A 20,066-nucleotide genomic window follows, 5' to 3' on the forward strand; every position below is an offset into this window, starting at 1 on the left:
TCCTCCTTCTCCTCCTCCTCTCCCTCTCCCTCTCTCTCTCTCTCTCTCGCTTTCTCTCTCTCCCTCCCTCCCTCTCTCTCTCTCCCTCTCCTCTTCCTCTTGCGCACATCTTCTGGAACGGCGCTGCCGATGCTGCCTGTGTGTGAGTGTGTGTTCCTGCCCAGGGCTATGCTCTCTCAGGTACTGTCGTTGCTATCGCTTGGTCTCATTGAGAGCAGAGATCTCTAGATGGGGAGCGGGTGCGCTACTTGGCACAACTTACAGGTGCAATTACGCCGTCTCCCGCGCGCTGCTGCAGCTGTCGGACACATGCAGATGAGACTCGGATTTAACTATGGTCCCATTCCTCTGGACATCCTTTGAGACCGCTGGAGGAGGAAAAAGAGGGAAACTCAGAATGTCTGTCTTGGTTTTATGAAGAAATTCACTTTGTGCAGGTTCTGTCGGTCTCCTCTGAAGTTGGCTTTCTTCTTTTCCCGGCAATTGTGGGGGTTTTTGTGTTTTTTGTTTTTGGGAATATTTAACAGTTTTTTTTTCATGGGAAAATGTTTCTAATTTTGTGAGGGCTTAACAGAAGAAGAAAGAGAGAGAAACACAGAGAACAAGGGAACTAGGGGAATTGGAGCAAGCTGGGATTTCTCCATTGCTGTTTGAGGTTGCCCTAATTTCTTGAGTGAATGTTTTTGATTGGTTTTTGTATGATGATTTATGATACATCTTTACCTCTCTGGGTGCTGCTACGGATTTCCTAACTCAGTGGAGAACAGCAAGAGCCCCCTCCACCCCTACAACCGACATTTTGTGTTTTGTCCCTTTTGCTATTTTTTTTTCTTCTTTCTCTGTGGATCTGTGCGAGTGTCTCTGGGCATAGTGAGATTTGGCAAGGTGAGGAGGAGGAGTATGGGGCTTTGAGGCTCACCGCAAGTTCCACCTTGATCTGAAGCCTCATCTGGCCACTCAGGGAAGATGTTGGAAGGCTGGAGGTCACACTTTGCTCCCCTGAGGCCCGTAGCGGAGCCCCTAAACCGGAGTTCAGCTTCACTCGCCCACCTGGCCTTGTGGATCACTGCCCTGGCCCTGGGCTTTGTGGCCGGGTCAGAACCAGGTGCTGTGGAGAGTCTCCACCACATTCACCTCTCCCATGGAAACAAGCGTCACCATATTGTGCCTATTGCTATCCACAGATCACCTGCATCCCTAAGAGCAGGGCACAGTAAGTATTCCTTTGTCTCATCGTCTGTATGCACGTTGCATATACAGTAACTTCTTAAAGCAGTTGTTGGGTTAGATTTCATCACTGCTGTTAACTCTTATCAGGCTTCACTGCCATTTAGTCTTCAAATACCACTTGATATTGTTTACTTTTTCTGTTTTTTAAGAATGCCCTTCCCAAGACACACACGAACACACTGCTATGTAAGACACAGCGAAGTGAAGCTTAGTTCCATCCCCCTTCTTTTTCCTCCTCAGCAAAGTGCCCTCTGTCTCCGTGTCTGAGATTAGCCATATCCCTATCTCCAGATGCTCCACTGTGTCCAGATTAGACAGGATTAGAAGGCTGTGGCGCTCCAATGTTGCCCCTGGGTTTTTGAAAGAGACAAAGATGTGTTGCCTCCGGCTCCGCAGGGCGTCGAGCCGCTCCTGGCCCCTGCCCAGCATGGAGTGTAGACGAGGCCTCTTTACCCTGTGTGGCAAGAAGGTTCATGACACAGGCATTATGAGTGAGGACAGGGGACGAGGGAGAGCCAGAGTCCCAACTATGTAGGAATTATATAACCTTACCCCAAGTATTCACGGTAGACTGCAGCATTCTTGCCTCAGTACAGTATGTGTGAATGATTTTAGACATACTGCAGGTTTTTTTTTTCTTTTTCACTTTTTTTCGACACTTGTCTCCACTTGCATTTATCGCTGTGTGAATTTCACCGGAAGTTGGGACTGTTGCAGATTATTAAGACTGAGGCTGTGTGACAGCAAAGGGGACCAAAATACTTCATTTTCTTTAGTCATCAAACCCAGTTATATTTTTTGAGTGACGTAATCACCACTGTTTTTTTTACACTGACGTAATGCTGAAGTACCCTTGGTTCCAGTGAGTATAGACGAGCACTGAGCAGTCTCTACTGTAATGTTCTCATATTAAAGTTGGGCAGTTGGTAGGTGATTGATAATGTGGTGAGAGAGCATCAGTGGTGATTTCAGGATGTTTTTATCGGAGCAGCTCAAGAGACAAGGCCGGCCGGGGCCCGGATCACTGGGCAGAGTCAGATCTGGAGGAACGAGGGAGTCAGTGCTCCTCAGTGATGATGAGGAAGATGGGAGGTTTGCCGGCCTGCTGAGACAACAAGAGAGGCAATTAGGCCACTCTGCCATGACCTGTCTGGAGCGGACAACACTCGCCTCCTGCTCTCCCCGAGGCCCCAGAGGGCATGTGGTGCTTTCAGGCAGATTCCATGACTTAATATCACAGTTATCATGGCCGCTCTTCCGTGCTGTTATCGCCACACACACATGCAGAGGGAGGGAGTAAGAGAGAGAGAGAGAGAGAGAGAGAGAGATGAAGATGGATTGCAGGGGCCCAAAGAAAGAAAGCAGCTTTCTCAGAAACGTGATTAAATGTTTGGTTGATCAGCGCGCGGAGGGTGCATAAATGCAAAATGGGAGACATGCTGTTCAACATGGTACCTGGCTCCAGGACAAAACCTGCTGCTGTAAAACCCCAGTGCTGTTGTCTAAGCTGTGCTGCAATTGGTTTAATTTTCATGGGGCCGGTTCCTTACACGGGGTGTCTGTTCTCTGCAGCAATTAAACAGAGTTGTACAGCTCCATTTTTTCCAGGCTTAATTGCGGTTGCAAGAGCCAAAGCCCCTCAGGTTTGATTCTACACCCTTTTTTTTTGCCTGATATCTTTGTTTTAAAGAACAGAAACAAAACCGTATGTTACCTTCAACTCCTTTCATTCTCACTGTCTGTCTCTCTCTCTCTCTCTCTCTCTCTCTCTCTCTCTCTCTCTCTCTCTCTCTCTCTCTCTCTCTCTCTCTCTCTCTCTCTCTCTCTCTCTCGTAGTGTTTGGTGTCACAGTCAATGTTAAAATCTAATCCTATTTGCAATACTTACGTAACTGTACCTGCCTTTCACTATTACTGATGCAGTGCATTTAATATTGTCTCAAGTGATTAGACCAAACAAAGCTAATAGAGCGCTGACAGTTAGTTCTATATGCAAATATCCTCCATCTGTATTTCATAAAACATGGTAAGTGAAAAAGTGCATTTTCACTTACCATGTAGCTAAATTTAGAAACTCTGCGTTCCATCCATATTCTCCACCATGTGAGCACAAAACTCGTGTCAGTGATTACATTGGAAAGCACATATTACTCTCTCCACATACCAGCATCCTGTAAGAGAACACATCCCGTGTTTCCTTGTGTGTTGAACTCTTATATCTGTCATTGATTTATGTGGAAAAGAAGAAGAAAATTACCATGGTCAGGATGTATGAAATTGAGTTGGAGTGTGATGCATTGTTTGTTTAGGGCTAGCAGTAATGAGGTTCAGACAGTATCAACTCTGAGTTGCAGACGCACCATTCATCATGAATAGACTCCCAGAGGTGATAGTGTTCTTTCCTGGATACGATACTCGATACGCTGGATAACTAGGTTATCATATTTTCTTCTGTACCTGCTTCTCTTATTCATTGAGGCTGGAGAGATGAGATGATGCGATCAATAGGGAAAGTGTTTGAGAGTTTAAACAGGACAGTGGACTTTCTAATGACCACCCCCCAGCCCCCCACCCTAGCCCCTCCCCCAAACATCTGCTTCGACTACCGCGTAGATGGCTTTTGTGTTCCCGAAACCCCGCGTTTTGATCAAAGTTGCCGACGCAATTTAAGTGATTATAATCCATTTTTAAGCTCTGCACCTTCAGAGCTAATAGTTGAATGGATTAGAGACAGTGCTCGTCGTGCTGACATTGCTGCAGAGAACAGATGAGAGGAGAAAGACAGAGGGAAGGAATAAAAGGAGATGGAGAAAGAGAAGCAGAGAGACAGAAAGAAGAGGAAGTGAAAGAAGAAGAGGGAAATAGAGAGAGAGAGAAAGAGAGGGAGGGAGAGGAGGGAGAAAGAGGATGGTCTCTGATGTTGCCTTGCTGCCGGTGTGTTGTGGGCTTGTATAATGTAATTACTCCCATGTCTCTGAGCTGATGTCATTCTGCGATAGTGTGAGGATGACAGTATCTCTGCTTCTGCGAGGCGGCAGTGATGATAGCTGCCCTGATAAGGATCTGAGTACATGTTCCTCAGCTCTAGAGGGAGCACAGGCAGTTATTGACCCACGAATGAGAGAGTCATTTTGTTCTCCTCCTCCTCTGATGTGCGGGAACACAAACACCCTCTTTTTTTATTTGTGTGTGCTTTAGGTCTTTAACCTACTTGCATCTCAAGATACTCTCCCACTCACTTCCTTCTTCTTATCTCTCTTCCTTCCTTCCTTCCCTCCTTCTTTCCTTCCTTCCTTCCCTACTGCCTTCATTTGCACTTCATTTCTTTCCACTAACCACTCTGCCTAACCCCCCCGTTTGCTCCACAGAGCCCATCCAAGCAGACAGAGTGGGCAGGCTTTTGCGCCTGCAGTGGTCTGTGTGGTTTCGGTGGTGACCAGGCTATGGTTGGCATGAAAGGAAATGAGACCTGACTGTGCGTGCGGTGGGCAGCGAGGGGGTCAGCTGAGTAATGTGTCCGGTTTCGGATTAGAGACTTGGAAGATGGAGAGGGAGAGAGAGAGAAGAAGGGCCCCCCTTCCTTTGACTCAAGGGGATGTCTGCGCCCCTCACATGCATAGGTCCTGGATGAGATTGAGTCAGGGAGCTCTTTACCCATAAGGCACTGAGTGAATCATCATCAAAAGCATCTTCTCTCCTCCTATCTCCCCCTTTCTTGTTCATACATTCCGTCTGTCTGTTTACACCTCTGGCTTTCTTTTTTAAAGGTAATACAAGAAAAAAAATACTTAAAATGACAAGTTGTCTAGTCAATTTTCATCGCTGGTGTTACATCCATGTGACATCTAACAACTGTGAACGAGAAAACTCAACGTTTGGCAAGGAAATTGGAAAAACAACTACCAGACAGTAAATTTAACTATTTGCCTGGGTGCATTGGAACTAATTTTTTTTAACGACAGGATACACTGCAAATCTCGAAATGAAAAAGGAAAAACTAGGAGTGATTGTGTAATCATACTCAGAATTAGGCCAGTCGAGTTTAGACATGCCAAAGATGATAAATTCATGTTTAATAATATGGCAACGAAAGCAGTAAGAGAAAGATTACGTAAAAGGAATACATTATAAATATAGAGTTGGTTGTTTCCGTATTGACTGTTTCTTTTCCCTTCATACCAGCATTAACTATAATTGCCCATGCTGATCGACTTTATAAATGCCTTTCCGTTTTCCAGAAAGAGGTACAAAAAAATAGATAAACTGAAATGAATAAATCAGAGATCAAGAATGTAGAAAGGCTTAAAAAAAAAAAAAATCTAATCTGACCCGCGTTCAGTCACCCTGGAGAAGCCTCATTCTCTGTCATCACAATGAGGCAGCAGCTATCTCTGCGCCAGTCATGCCTATATATATATATATATATATATACACTATATGTACACACACATTCACACTCATGCACATTCACTCGGAAATGCACAAGTTCACTGCTCACACAAAGATCAACACTCTCCCAAATCGTCTTTCATCTCTTTGATCACTCTGAGTCATTGTCACGGCTGAAGAGTATGAACGGAGATATAGTTGGAGCGAAATGCAAATTTGCACATGAGAAAAAGTTCAATTTAAATAATGCATAACGTATTATTGGCTGTTATTTGAAATGGGCCATAAAGGAAGATGTGCACTTGGAAGGTATATGGGAATCTAATTGCCCTGCGCGAGAGGCACTTGCACAGTGATAACTCCCTCAGTGACGGACTAATTGGGTCTAGGAAAGGTCAAAGGACAAACAACAGAAGATGGAGGGTGAGATCTTTCAGCCTCCACTGCCTGAATGCCCCCGGCCACAGGGGAGGCCACCGAGGATGGGTTTCTGTGGTGGCCAGTTTGCAGAGGGCAGAAATGTATGATTGCCATTGATCATCTGATCGATCATGGGCCTTTACTTAAATTTCACACTACTTAAAACGATCCTCAAGCTCTTCTGTGTGGGTGGTTTGATTGACAACATTATAATTATTCTTAGCACACAAATCATTGCCTCCCAGCTTTGATATCATGTATGTTTCCTTAATGACAGTCTCAAACTCTCATAATAGGAGTTCTCAATAAGAAACACACGTCATATATATATAATATATATATTTTTTTTTTCTATTCACAATTGCTCACCTGCAGCAGAGTGGCAACAGAAAGAAAGCTGCCCCCTAATCCACTCTAATAGGATTGTGTGGGAATTCACCTTCCTCATTGCTCCTTCCATCTCTTAGAGCCTCAGGCCTGCTGGCAAGGGCTGATAAAAACACGCCTGCCTAACACCTAAGTACAAGCTAATATTAGCATATATTTTGCAACATAGTGTAGAAATACAATGCATACCCACGCACATTTCTTTTTTTTGCCCCGTGTTATATATTTATTTGCTGGCAGATCCGTGGCATCTGTGTGAGATAGAGGACAGCTCTCTCATGGTGCTCCTACACTGCCTGTTGATAAGAGCTGTGTATAAACCACAAAAGGCCTCGGTTGTTGCTGCACAACAAACCCTCCCTCTGCAACACATACATGCTCATGGAAAGTTTATTCCTGGCGATATTTATTTATTTTTTTGTCATTTCTTGATCTTCTCCAGATTCATTTTATTGTATCATTTCCATAAGATATGCAGCTCATTAAATAATACATATCTCGCCACTTAGTAGAGGCTTACTTACAAAGTGAGGCTACTCAGCAATAGGCAAAGCAGATGTTTAATCCAGCAATTAAGGCTGAGGCGCGTTCGCTGTCTCCTGGGTACAGCTTACAAAAAGGAGTAAACAGTAAAAATAAAGCAGTGTCACGCAGGGACACGATGAAAATTAGCACATTAGCATCAGCAACAGCCTTGTTTTCTGTTATAAATTGTTAGATTAATCCCCGCATTTTCTAATATATGTGATTTTGTGTCGCACATCAGGATTTCCAGAGACCATGAATAGGAGTGTAACAGTATGTGTTACATATACACAACTGAGTGTTTGCGGTCTTGTTTATGCTCCACTTTACTTGCCACCTACTGCACATGTGCATAACCTGCAGCAATTATTAAAAGAACGATGATGGAGAGGGTTTTACCTGATACACTCTCTTTAATTAAGAGGCAGAAATATGGACATTTTAAGTGATTTTAAGAAAAAAGCCCTCCTGCAGCACAACTATTTTGTAATTATGCCAGTCTATTGTAGAGTGTTATCATTTCCTTTTAAGAATAGTGCTAATGAAAGAAATGTGCTCTGTAAAGCACAGTGTCTGATCCCAAAGCAGCCTCTTTGTGGGAGCAGCATTTGTGCTGATGCAGGTTGGGCTGCATATGCTGATGGGCAGCCAGAGTTGTCTCTAGTCTCAGATCAGAGCTCTGGCCCCGGACTCCGTTTTCTGCCTCACTTCCACTGTGTAATTATCCCCCACACTTGTCTTTTTCAGTAATTAGAACTGCAGTCATACTACACATCTGTTGGCTCCCTAATAGAGAAAACAACAGCTTCTAGAGACCGTTTGGAGTCTGCGTCACTTGGTACATGCTAGCGCGCAGACACACCGCAGCTAAATAATGCACTGATGTCTGATGGCATGTAATCAGTCAAACGGGGCTTTTTAAGTGGGAATGAAAAAGCCGCGGATCAACCGATGCTCCGTTTTCCTTAAGACTAACTTTGATATGTGTTTTGCTGGCAGGCAAATTAAACACTGAATGCAGAAAAATCTAATCAACAAATTGCTGGCAAACAAAATGGCTGACCTGAACCGAGAGAAAGGGAGCATTGTATCTGAGGAGCAAATGAGGCAAGTGATGATGAGAGAGTAAATTAGAAGCTGTCGATACTGTGAGACACCTCTATCAGAGCCAAGGATGCTGGCTGGGGAGGCAGATATGCAGCTGGTCGGGGTAACAAAGGGCCCGTTTGGTGTATTGCTCCATTAAGACACTGGGTCTTGTCAGCTCTGCCTGGATGGGCCATTCTGCTCCACAAGGCAGGGGCTCATGTATCACTTAGGGCTTAGGGGAAGTGAGCATGGCCGACGAGGGGGCAGAAGGGTGTGAGTGGCACTGGTCGACTGAGCATTCATGGCATAATGTTACCAGCCCAGGGGGCAGAACTTTACCTCAACCATGAATTGATGGTCCCCTGCCATGAAGAGCGAGGGTGGTTGGTATGGCTCCCCCGGGGCCCTGTCATGATGAGGTGAAGGCTTATCTCTTCAGAGCAGTGTGAGGATAAAATATGGCCAAGTACTGCACCAGTGTGATGCAGGGGCAGATTTGCTTGATTCTCAATTTCTGTCAAACCAGTTTATACCTGCTTTAGCTGGATTTGGAGTCAATAATCTAACACAATACTAACATGCTATATGTTGGCAGAATCGCCCCGATTTTCTGTACTGGCTGGGATGCAGTTCCTTCCCGAGCCTCCCTTCACTGTGCAATAGAGCCAAAATCTACAATACTTGCACCATGCAAAACTGCCTAAGTTCAGTTCAGCTTCAGTTCAGTAATGTATTCTAAAGTTACACTATTTATAGTGCAAAGATTCCCCCTTTCTTTTCTTTGTGCTTTTCTTAACTGTTTTTCTTTTCTTTCATTAATACTGAGCTGCTAAAAAGAGTTTGTTGGATATGTTAAAACAAAGTTTGTCACCCATCCCGTTCTGTACCCTTGTTAAGGAGTTTTTTTTTTTTTTTGCTATGTTTTCAACTTCAGGTGTTGTGATCACACTGTATCATATTCCGTATTGTGATAGGTGTTGTGTTTAGGTGCGATTATTAACATGAAATAGTGACAAAACTAAATGACAGAAGCCCAATGTGTCAGTCATTTATTACCATACAGTAATGTAGTGTCTGTGCTTTAGAAGAAAGCATAGATCTCTTAATGTAATAATAATAATAATAACATAATAATGTTATTATCAACATCACTGGCTGTGAGGACACTGTTTTTGGAAATTATTCATCTGACAGGATCTGGTATAATAGAAGGACACAACATTGATAACCAATAACTACCGGCAGAAATCCACTTATTTTTTTCTAATTCAGACTGCTGTTACAGATGATTTTTATTAGCTTATTAGCTTATTGTTGAGAAAGGCTTCAAATATACACCATATACCACTTCCCCTATTTCTTTGTTTCCCTACCTCTCTTCCTCCTCCTCCTTCTTTGATGTGGTCATTTTGTACTGTACTCGCCTTAAGGTCCAACTGAAGTGCTCATATGCTTCTTTCTGCCTCTTTCTCTCTCTCCCTCTCTTACTCTGCGTGTGTGTGTGTGTGTGTGTGTGTGTGTGTGTTTATTAGGTTTCATTGCTCCTATGATTTTGGAGCCGGCATCTTATACCCTCTAATAGGGATGACCAATCATGGGGGCAAGCAGCAATGCCCCACTTTTAGTCTCCACTTAATTTAATTACATCAAATTAGCAAAGCAGTAAGAGGGAGAGAGAGAGAGAGAGAGAGAGAGAGAGAGAGAGAGAGGGCGTGGAGGGGCTGAGGGGGGGTTAATCCTTTGCAGCTTATGAAGGCAGGTTGGACACTGTCAGCTGTCCTATGTGGAAACGCTGCTCCGGGATTGTCTTCATTAGAAAGAGCTTAAGGCTCATAGGTCACTGGATATTGTTAAAACAATACTGTGAAAATGGGCTAATTAGAATGTTTGCCTCGTCTAGCCTCACGACTAAGGGTGTCTGCCTGTTTCTTATATGTAGATGTATTTCTCCCCGTTTCCTCTTTCCCTAGTGTACTTATTGATTTATAGAAAACAATTTCAAGTGTCAAAATAATTGTTTAATTGCATTGACTTATATCAATAAAAATGTTTTGCCATTGTCATCATTGAAATACTCAGCCTAGGAGCATTACAAGATACCACGCAATGTTAGCTTAGGTGCTCATGATATCTCAATCTCAAACAGCAGATATCATTGAATACCCTATCGGCTGGTGGAAGATTAAGTCTCTGGGCAATGAAGTGTAAAAGTTTATATTGACCGTGCTGTATATATGCCAATATGCCCAGACTTATTAAGGCAACACAAAGTAAGCAGGCCGTCTGAGCCCTGGCTTGATTTAGCACCTCTGTCCACTCCGCTTTCTGCTGACTGCAAAGAGAATAGCTCAGCTCTGGCCCTCTGATAAAGACTGAGGGAAGGATTTATCACTTCAAAAAGAAAAAAAAAAGAAAGAGAGAGAAATGTGGAAGGAAGCAAAGCAGAGTGTGCAGAATATACAGTTTTTTATGTTATGGGTGCAGCAGTTATAGACTGGCTGCTGAAATTGCCCAGTTTCCCTTTCCATTCTCACATAAATGTATCGGCTCTGCACCCTTTACACAATTATGTATAAAATGGATGAGATGCTCACTCAAAACCGCAATGCTGTGTTTTATTTATATATTTATTTTTATCTTGTTGAGGGAGTCCTCCTCTCCAAACGTATTTGTTACAGTAAATGGTCATATTGAGAGTTTGTTTTGCTGTCATTTCTGTCGCATGTTGTGCAAGATTGTTCCAGCCTTAACCTCCGATGAAACCTTTTCTCATGCCTGCCGGTTCTGTTCTAACGGCATATCCCATTATGAGAGAGGCAGTTGTTTGTGTTGAGGATTAAGACGAGTCAACAATCCATAGTCTTTTTAGTCTCCCAGAGGGCTGCTCACACACCGCTGAGGATACAGAATGTTTTTTTTTTTTCCACCAGCAAAGCTCGAGAGCGGGGTTTAAATTGTTGAAAGGACCTCACCATACTGCAATAGAACAATGAACAAATATAGAAATACCGATTGGGTGGGGGGCCATGGGGAGCAAGCACTATAACACGGTTGCTAGATTTTATTGTCCAGCTGAATTTTCTTCATTTGTACCCACAGGACCAACAACCACAGGCTGTGGTATAACTGCCTGGTCTAAACAACTGGAAATACAATTGCTCTGAACTCATATTTTCCAAGCCACTGTTGTTCACTGCACTTAATTATCCTAACACAAAAAGGCTGCCAGTCAAAGATGACAGGCAATTAATCACCTCACATGTCAAAGTATTTGGCCACATCAGCTGCAAAAATGACACTTGACAGGAGGGTCGGTGTTTTGTTCATTTTGTTCCCTGAAGGCATCTGTTTTCTTAAAGCAAAAAACTACAGGTGGATTTTTGCATTTTAAGTTTTCAGAAATGTTATGCTTAAACATGCAAATCAGGCATCACCTATTTAAATTTGCACCAATTTGCATTAATTTCCAGAGCAGCAGTCTGAACATTGGATAACACCAGATTCAAAGTTGTTGCTACATGTCAACTTATTAGAGTCGTGTTTGCACAGGGGGGCTTGGATGTCTCTTTTTTCACCCTGTAGATCACAAAATACTGTCATAAACAGTTCTGTCAATTTATTAGGAAGGAAACTGTAAATAAATCGCACCATGACTCACATACAAACCCTGGTTTAAAACCTGTGGATTGAATTGTATGTGAGGGGGAAAATAACAGTTCTAATAATTCTAATTTTGTCATTTGCTGTGTTGTGACTCATTATAATGACAATCATAAGACAAAAGCCACATACTCAATATACAACAATTAATTACCACAGTGAGTTGAGTCAAAATAGGACAAAAATTAAAAAAAAACAACAACTGTGTTTTAGTGTGGCCACCAAAGGTTAAACAAAAGTTATAACAAGTTAATATAACAAAACTGACAGACAACATAGCTCAAACATGGTGCTTAAATCACCAAAAAGTCATGAATTAAGACATTTTCATTTTAATAATTTAACTAATTACCATCTTGTGTTGACCCCTTTGACATAGAAATCTTGCATTCGCTGTTCGAAATAACTCAGGGCTATAAATCTGTTACTCAGCAAATGTGGCTAAATAAGTAAATAAAAATAAATTTACTATGCCACGCAGTTTATGTCTTTTGGCATGACCAAAAATCTGCAGTTGCGAGTGTGGTGCTGTGGCAGTGGGCATGAATCATGAACACATTTTCAATAGATGTGGTTTTCATCACCAGTCAAAGCAGAGCACTCTGACAACTCCTGATGTACAGCAGAGAGCACTACAAAAGAGATCTACCACAAAAAAGAGGGGCCCTGCGTCCATGTGGAAAAGGTGCAAAATTTTGCTCGCGCGAGTATACGGCACTTTAAATTTAATCAGCTTGGAAGGAGATAACATATTAGGCTACCCTGCTGCCCCGGTGCTAAGAGCTTCCTTGCCACATGAAAGAAATGGTTCAGTGGCATTAGACAGGAGCTGGCCGGCTTTAGGAAAGGTGTATCCACCAGCCGTCTCCTCATTCATAGCCCAGCCACATGTGGATATACTTTGGGTGAAAAAAAAATTAAGCTATTTTTTTCCTGCTTGAGGGAATTACATCAAAGTCAAATTGGCCTACATATCCACAAAAGGACTTAGGTAAGCCTATGAGTAGGATCGGAACATGCACACATGACTTGATTAAGTAGCACAGGACATGACTGCAGTGCACCACACACCACCTTTGGCGTGAACTCGGAAGGTGAACAGGACGAGCAGAGATCCAAGGTGATGCTTCATACCATAGCTCTTGTCCTTGTGTCGTGGAGCCGTAAAGTTCACAGCGTGTCGCCACAACGCCACACAGGCACAGACAAGACAAAACCCTGACAGAAATGTCACCCTGGCGAACACAAAGCCCCGGCTGGCGTACACCAACAGGGTAGTACAGTCCTCCCGGGAAAACATCTTTTGGTGTACAGGAAGTAACGTCTTACATTTACAGCAACAGCAGCAGCAACACAGAGAACATAAATTTCATGAAAGATGTGGTCAGTTTAGAGGACAGAGGAAGGAGGCAGAACGAATCAGCGCGGAAATCAACAGGAAGTTGCATTAAAAAAAAACCTTCTGTACTGTAGTTATGTAATTAAATTTTACAGGCACAAAGTTCATTAAATGAACTGCATCATGTCATATGATACCGACATTTTCCTTCCTAAACAACAAGAAAATCTTTTCTTAAACAACTTGCTATCGCTACAAAAACTTTTTGTCCTTGATCGCAATGTGCACAGCTGCTTGAATGATGTGACTCATGGTTCTACATTCATTAAAAAATAACAGGAAGAGACTGTGAAACAAAGCCATAGATTCTCTGTATATCCTCCCAAGATCACTTGGTAACAAACAACGCACACACAGATGAAATATAATAATGAAATGTACATGAGCTCAAATACAGAAGCTGAAATCCCTGTTTGCTGTCATTCTTTGGCCTGTTAAAAACCTATAGACTGGCTAGGAGTTAAAAAAAAAAATAGATGCAACACATAATCTACCTAATCAGTCAAATCCATCCTCTGTTATTCCTGGTGCATGAACAAGTGTGATAGTGCTGAAGAAACCTGAAGGGGAATAATGCTGTGGAAAAACAAAACGTCCAGGTTATAGATGGGTAGATGTCAGTGTAGTGGCATCATTATTTTGGATCATGGGGTGTGATGTACCGTTTAATCATACACAGACAGAGGCTGTGTGAACGTTGCCCCTACTCCACCATCTCTGTCATACACAGCTTTGTAATCGCTGCCAAGTTGGAACATTCAGCTGAAAAGATGTTTAATTAGCTATGAGTTTCAACACTTTTGCTCATAACCAAATATTCTTTTTACCACCTCATCTCCTTGGCTATCAGACCATTTAATTGTCCCAAAAGGTCAGAGGTAGATCTGGGGGGGTGGAGAGAAAAAAAAAATCACTTTGACTTACAATTTTCCCTCATGGCTCTAAATCTTCAGGAGCATTGATCGGGGATAGCTCCTTCACCAGATCCGATAGTGTTTGATTGGATAATAGTGTCCTCATAAATCGTGGTAATGATTTTTGTGGAAACTGAAATGGTAATTCAATAGACATCATTAAGCTCCTTTTAATTGTACTCCTCCCAGGAGGGTTAGGAACGGACCAAAGATAAAACCAAATGATGTTATTCTCAATATAGTTTTGTCCTTTTTAATAGATCGTGGATGTATAACACGTAGCAGGTTGTGTAAATGTCAATCTACCTAGTTCTGTTAAAGAGAGAAGACATGCTTTGCAGATGTTACAGATACTCTTCTCACTGAACCCATTTCCATTGTAAAGATCTAAGTTAGATGTAACTTTAAAGCTGTGTGTTTGTCTATTTATAAGATATATGGATATAAGCAAGGCACGGCTGGGAAAAGAGGTTATTCCACTTTGAAATTCCATTCATGAGATTCACGGAAATGATCAAAAATTAATAATAAAAAAAAAAGCCACACTATATGCCTCATCTTGGGGTAATCTATTTTTGCACACCAGTCATTACGGGAAATCCTTGGCAGCAAATAGAGAGCAACGCGATTGCTAGGTGCTGACAGAAAGCAGATCCATAATGTCATCTTTCCTTTTCATATTTCCATCACAACTATGTAATTATGATTGGATTTCTCCCCAGTTTCTCGGCAGAGGTGGTAATATGAGGCTCGTTATGATGGTCGTGTTGGAGGTCAGAGGAAAGACAGTCTGCGGGCCCGACCTTAGCCGAGCCTATAGTCAAACATGCTGCCTGCTCTCTACGTATACTAACCACCTCGCGGCTGCTGCGCCGAGGCACCGAGCCAGTGCACCTTCCTCTGCTCGCACCCGTACGCCTCTTCATGTGATACTCCATGTTACAGCACTTATAGGCCAGATTGCTATATGCCCCTGCTTCATTGCAGCAGAAATAGATTGAGACATTGAGAAGCCAGCGCCAGGAGAGCTCTTACGCGCGCACACACAGGTCGTGTTTGCTATTCTACGGTCTACTATCCCACACACCTATTTGGCCAAATGCATGGGAACTCCTGGGATGGTGCTACATTTTTAATGAAAGCAGAGTGTTTGATCTGCCAATGTTTATCTTCTTTGATGTTAACTGACACAGCAGCGAGCCGCCAGTGCTCAATGTAGTCCAACATGAGGGCAGATTAATTCATTATCCTTTTACAGGGGAAGGCTTGTGGTTGAGGAGTTCATTCTGCAGGTCTGATCGTCTGTAATAGCCTCGAGTAAGACCTAGCACTATACCTGCTTCAAAACACAGTGCCTCTCAGTGCATTCTGCACTATGACGTCCCTGGGGAAATGCATATGAATGTAGGAGACATAAATGCATGTGGGAGTATAAGAGGCAAGGAAATCTTAATTACTTTCTGTTTCTCAGGGTTGCATTGTGTAGATCTACACCTCCTAAGCACTTTGCATCTCCAACCATCCTCATTGTACCTAGATACAGTCCTTTCATTTGTTTTTTGTTTTTTCATTAGAGAGTGGGTGAATGGGGGAATAAAACTCTTGTCATATTAAAGAGACAACAAACAGGCAAGTATTTCCAGGACACTACTGTATCTAATGACTACAACAGATCCATATCAGACTCTGTGTCCCAGGAGAGCGCAGAAATAACAAATATGGAGCCAGTGCATAATTACTCCCACCACTGGAGTTACACTGGCACGTGTCTGCTGATTTCATGCCACTGCACAACTGTGTAGGTGTGCATTAGCCATGTTTCTCCGTGTATCTTAATCCTCAACAGTCCCTCAAGGAGTTTTTTTTTTTTTTTTTCCCCCACCACTCTTGCAATCTGACATGGATTTTAGGCTGCTTCACCACATCATATCGCCTTCCTTATTATGTGAACTCCCTGGATCTGTTTGGGAACCATTTATATAATCTGCCCTGTCACAGAGGGGCTGTTGACCCCTGGTGCCTTGACATGAGGGGTCTCGCCTCATCCACTTAGCTTAAGGGTGACACCAGCCAGATCTGCACACCAGTCCAGTGAAATGAGCAATCTCCCTATGATAGTTTTTTTTTTTTTTTTGACTTCACCAACAGTAAATAAGCTGTCACTGGGATAAAGTGGGTGTCAAATTGTATGAATAGACAGAGGGGGAAATGGACGCTTAAGGGCCCAGTGAGTTCCAACACTGACATGGTTTAAAAGAGCTTAATTATAATAAGCTGGAGCATGGAGCAAGTGTTTGGTGGCTTGGGGGGAAACTCCGAGACAGTGACAACAGTCCGGCATGAGCTACACGAATTGGAGATTGCTCTGTGAAGGGGCCAACATCAGATATGCATTAGAGGAACAAGAAGGCTTTTCAGCAGTAGCCGCCAGACCTCATGAAAAAGAAATGATGCCTGCCTCGCAAATATATTACACATAATGTCTTTTCCTTTGTGGAAGTCATCAAGCTTCATGAGGCTTTATCCATTAGGAGAACAAGAATGCTTACAGTGTTATTTCATTATGTTTTACAAATGCGAGTTATGCTTTATGAAAACAATAAATCCCACCATAGATCTGTATGTCCCAGCGTCATCTGTTAATCACATTATTGTTAATTAATGATGCAATTCTTTTTAGCTAATGGTTGACAGTGTGTATTGACTCAAATAAGGGAATGAAATTGGAAAAGGAACTTGAGAGTAGAGCGGCACACTTTAATCACTACTATGCCATGACGAAAGGCCAGAGGGAGAAGAAACAACAGAAATATATAAATAAATGTAGAATTTATCGATAGTTTTATATCCTTGTGAACTGGTTTACAAGAAAATATTGGAATTACAGTCAGAATGATTTATAATCTATTGTTCAGGCTAAGGCTGTTTAACTCCCTGCCCCTATGAATATTAACACACTCTGTCTCCCTCTTGCGCACTCTCTGTTTCTCCCTCTCTCTCTTTTTCACATACACACACACACACGCACACATGCATAACACACTAGCAGAGCCCCTTGTCTAATTTTTCATGAAGATAGCTGTTTTTATGCTAATCTGACAGCTGCATTCATTTTCAGGCTTTCTCACAGACATTTATTTCCCAATCACGTACTCGTTCGTTCTCACTTACACACACATACACACACCTGTTCTATGACCGTACTACTCTATGTCCTGATAAAAAAAGAAAAAAAGGATTGTAATGCTGCCTTAATGAGGGTTTGTAATTGGAAAGAAATAGGCACTTATTTGATTGAGGCGACTCTGGCAGCTCTGACACGGTGAAGCACTGGATGGTTGGCAACCATCACTACCTGAGACTGAGGCTTTACACACCAACACACTCCCACATTTTAATAGCCTACTCCTTTCATTACTCAGGAAGAACTTATTTCTAACCATCACTTTGACTAGGTCACCGGCAAACTGCCGCAAGGCTTCTTCGCACTGAATAGCTGGGTAATTAGAACCACTCTTCCATCCACCAGGTCGTGTTCAAACCTTTCATACAGCTTCAAGAGACAACGAGGTAATGCAGCAAGACAGGAAATAGTTGGCTTGGAGGTCACAAGAAGGACATAATTGGACCAGGCAGTCAATAATGTTGCTTGCTGCGCCTGCCTTTGAGGCTGCTAATGAAGCGCGAGAGATGGGGAGGTGCCCCTCTGCCACGCTGGCTACCTGGGCACCGGGGGAATCTGACTGCAAACTCACTTGTATCTCTTCCCTCTGGAGGTGAAGCAGGCAGTGGCAGTAAAACTGAGTAATTGTGCAGCATAATGAGAGAAGCGGTACCTGCCTCCCTAATTTCCGTTGAATTTTCCCAGACTCATGAATTGACATGAGTGTACTTAAACCCCCAGACGGAGCTGAGAGCTGCTCAAGAGTGATATGTTGCTCAGAGCTTTGCAAAGTCATTACTCAGCACAATATAACACTCTAAACTGACGGTGCTCTGTACACACGCGGCATCAATGCCGGCTTTGCTGTTGTAATAATGTTTGTGTTGACAGTCAGTGGTTCACATCTGGTTGTAATGGAAGATACACTGCTAACATCTTCTTCCTTTTTCCCTTTGTGTTTGCTCTTTCAGCGGGAACAACGTACATATTTGGGCGAGATGGCGGACTGATCACATACACGTGGCCGCCGAATGACCGTCCCAGCACGAGGGCAGACCGGCTAGCCATCGGTTTCAGCACGCACCTGAAGGATGCTGTCCTGGTGAGGGTGGACAGCTCCTCTGGTCTCGGAGACTTCTTAAAGCTCCACATCGTAAGTCAAGATCATCTCAGTTCACTTTACAATACACTGTTCCAGCAGCACATTAAGTTAAAGCCCCTGAAACACATTTGGTCACTTGTCTTCTTACACTGAGCAATGGGATAGCTATGCTTTTTCAAAGTATTTCTTTCTTACTCTTACTGAGCTTCTCTCACTGATTTGAAGGGGGTGGGGCTCAGTTTGAATAAAGATGATGATGTCATTTACTTTCTGGGTTAGGAGTATTTGAATCAGATCAAGATATGTCTTCTAAATTGTGTTTCTTATTTAGTGGGGAATATTTGTTATTATGTAGGATGAGATCTGAAGTGGAGTTTTCAGAGGCTTTAATGGTGATGCTAACTGTTGAATTCTCTAACCGCAAAAGATGGAGGAGGTCACCATGTAATGGCAAGTACCAGTATGTTAATGTAGTGTGTGGTTAAAAAAAAAAAGAGAAGATGAGTGGTTGCTTCGTCTTGTTATGTTACAGCTGCTGTGTGTGTGTGTGTGTGTGTTGCAGAAAGTGAGGGAAATGGTGTGGTAATAAGGTTTGGTTCCCTACAGTGCATCTTTGACCTGGACATAATTTCTGCTGGCTACCACATGACCTCCCTCTCGCTAGCACCCATTTACTGACAACAACACTGATGCTAGCCAGGAGCATACAGGAGCATTGCACGCACATATACACACACACAGGGAAATTATAGACCTACACACACACGCACACACACACAAACATGAAATAGGTCTCAAAGTTTGCCTCAACCTCAGCTGCCCACACACCAAGATTCACACATACAGTAAGCACGCAGTGACATAAGGAGGCCTGTCCTCGGGACACGCAGCAGTCGTGATGTTGTTCTTATGAGACACCTCCATGCTCGCTCTGTGTGGAACTGATTTTTTTTTTCTCTCTTTTTTTTGCCACACTTATTTTTTTATTCTTTATTTTCCTCCCAAAGCCCCTTGGCCAATTGAAGTGGTTTTTAGCCCCTAGTTTTAATCTAGGAGTAACCGGCCAATTTAAAATGATACAACCTTTTTCTTGCAACATTCATTACCAAATGCCACAAAGGGACACACAAGCAGAATGTTCAAAAGAACATAAATTGAAATATGGGTGTAAAAGGACAGATGTGCTTACTCAGATGTGTAAATGTTTGGCGATCCTCGTGTGTGTTCTGTCGCTTTCTGGGCTCTTTTCCACCTGCATGAAACACCTGAACAAGGATGAAACAGGCGAAAATTTCCTTTATACACAATTTTCATGTGTGATGAAACATGTCCTCTCCCACAATTTGCATAGACAGGACTCTTTTTTTATGTTCTTTTTTTTTTACAGGCAGCTGATCCCAACGCTCAGCTGAATTAATATACATATAAATTTACTCCACTGCTTGTATGCTCACACTGACTTGCTTATTTGTGAACAGCTCAAAGCTTTTGCAGTTCATTTGAATATCGTGAAGGTAATTCTCATCCAGACCCTTATGACTAGAGATACATGTGAATAATCACTGTGGTTTGCACCTGGTGCACTGCAGCTGTAGCATGTGAGCACATTTTAAAAGATACTGTGTATACAGTCTGTTCCATACATTACAACATCTTTTTCTTGGACTGGGGCCAAAGACAAACACAAAGAGAGGGTTGCTGAGGAAATACACTGGTAGGATCTTAATGGAAAGACCTCTTAAGAAGACAGCCTCAGCCTGCATGTTGGGCTTTAGGTTCTACTTGTGCT

The 20,066-nt window shown here is 42.8% G+C and overlaps 1 protein-coding gene across 14 annotated transcripts in view; it reads left to right on the top strand.

Moving 5' to 3' along the window:
* The window catches only part of LOC310997959 (neurexin-1a-like), a gene marked incomplete at its 5' end in the record, with an annotated part of 248,122 nt that overhangs the window by 146,862 nt on the left and 81,194 nt on the right, over positions 1–20,066 (top strand). For 10 of the 14 annotated variants that reach the window (XM_083987828.1, XM_083987824.1, XM_083987818.1 and 7 more), the window contains one exon: positions 18,147–18,328. In XM_083987828.1, the coding sequence (XP_083843954.1) occupies positions 18,147–18,328 (182 nt within the window). Of the gene's footprint in view, positions 1–113; positions 1,214–18,146; positions 18,329–20,066 lie in introns of those variants that run through there. The other 4 variants (XM_083987820.1, XM_083987821.1, XM_083987822.1 and 1 more) reach the window with 1 other exon arrangement.

The sequence above is a fragment of the Trachurus trachurus genome, assembly GCF_905171665.1.
Source record: "Trachurus trachurus genome assembly, chromosome: 15".
In the NCBI taxonomy this organism is placed as follows: Eukaryota; Metazoa; Chordata; class Actinopteri; order Carangiformes; family Carangidae; genus Trachurus; species Trachurus trachurus.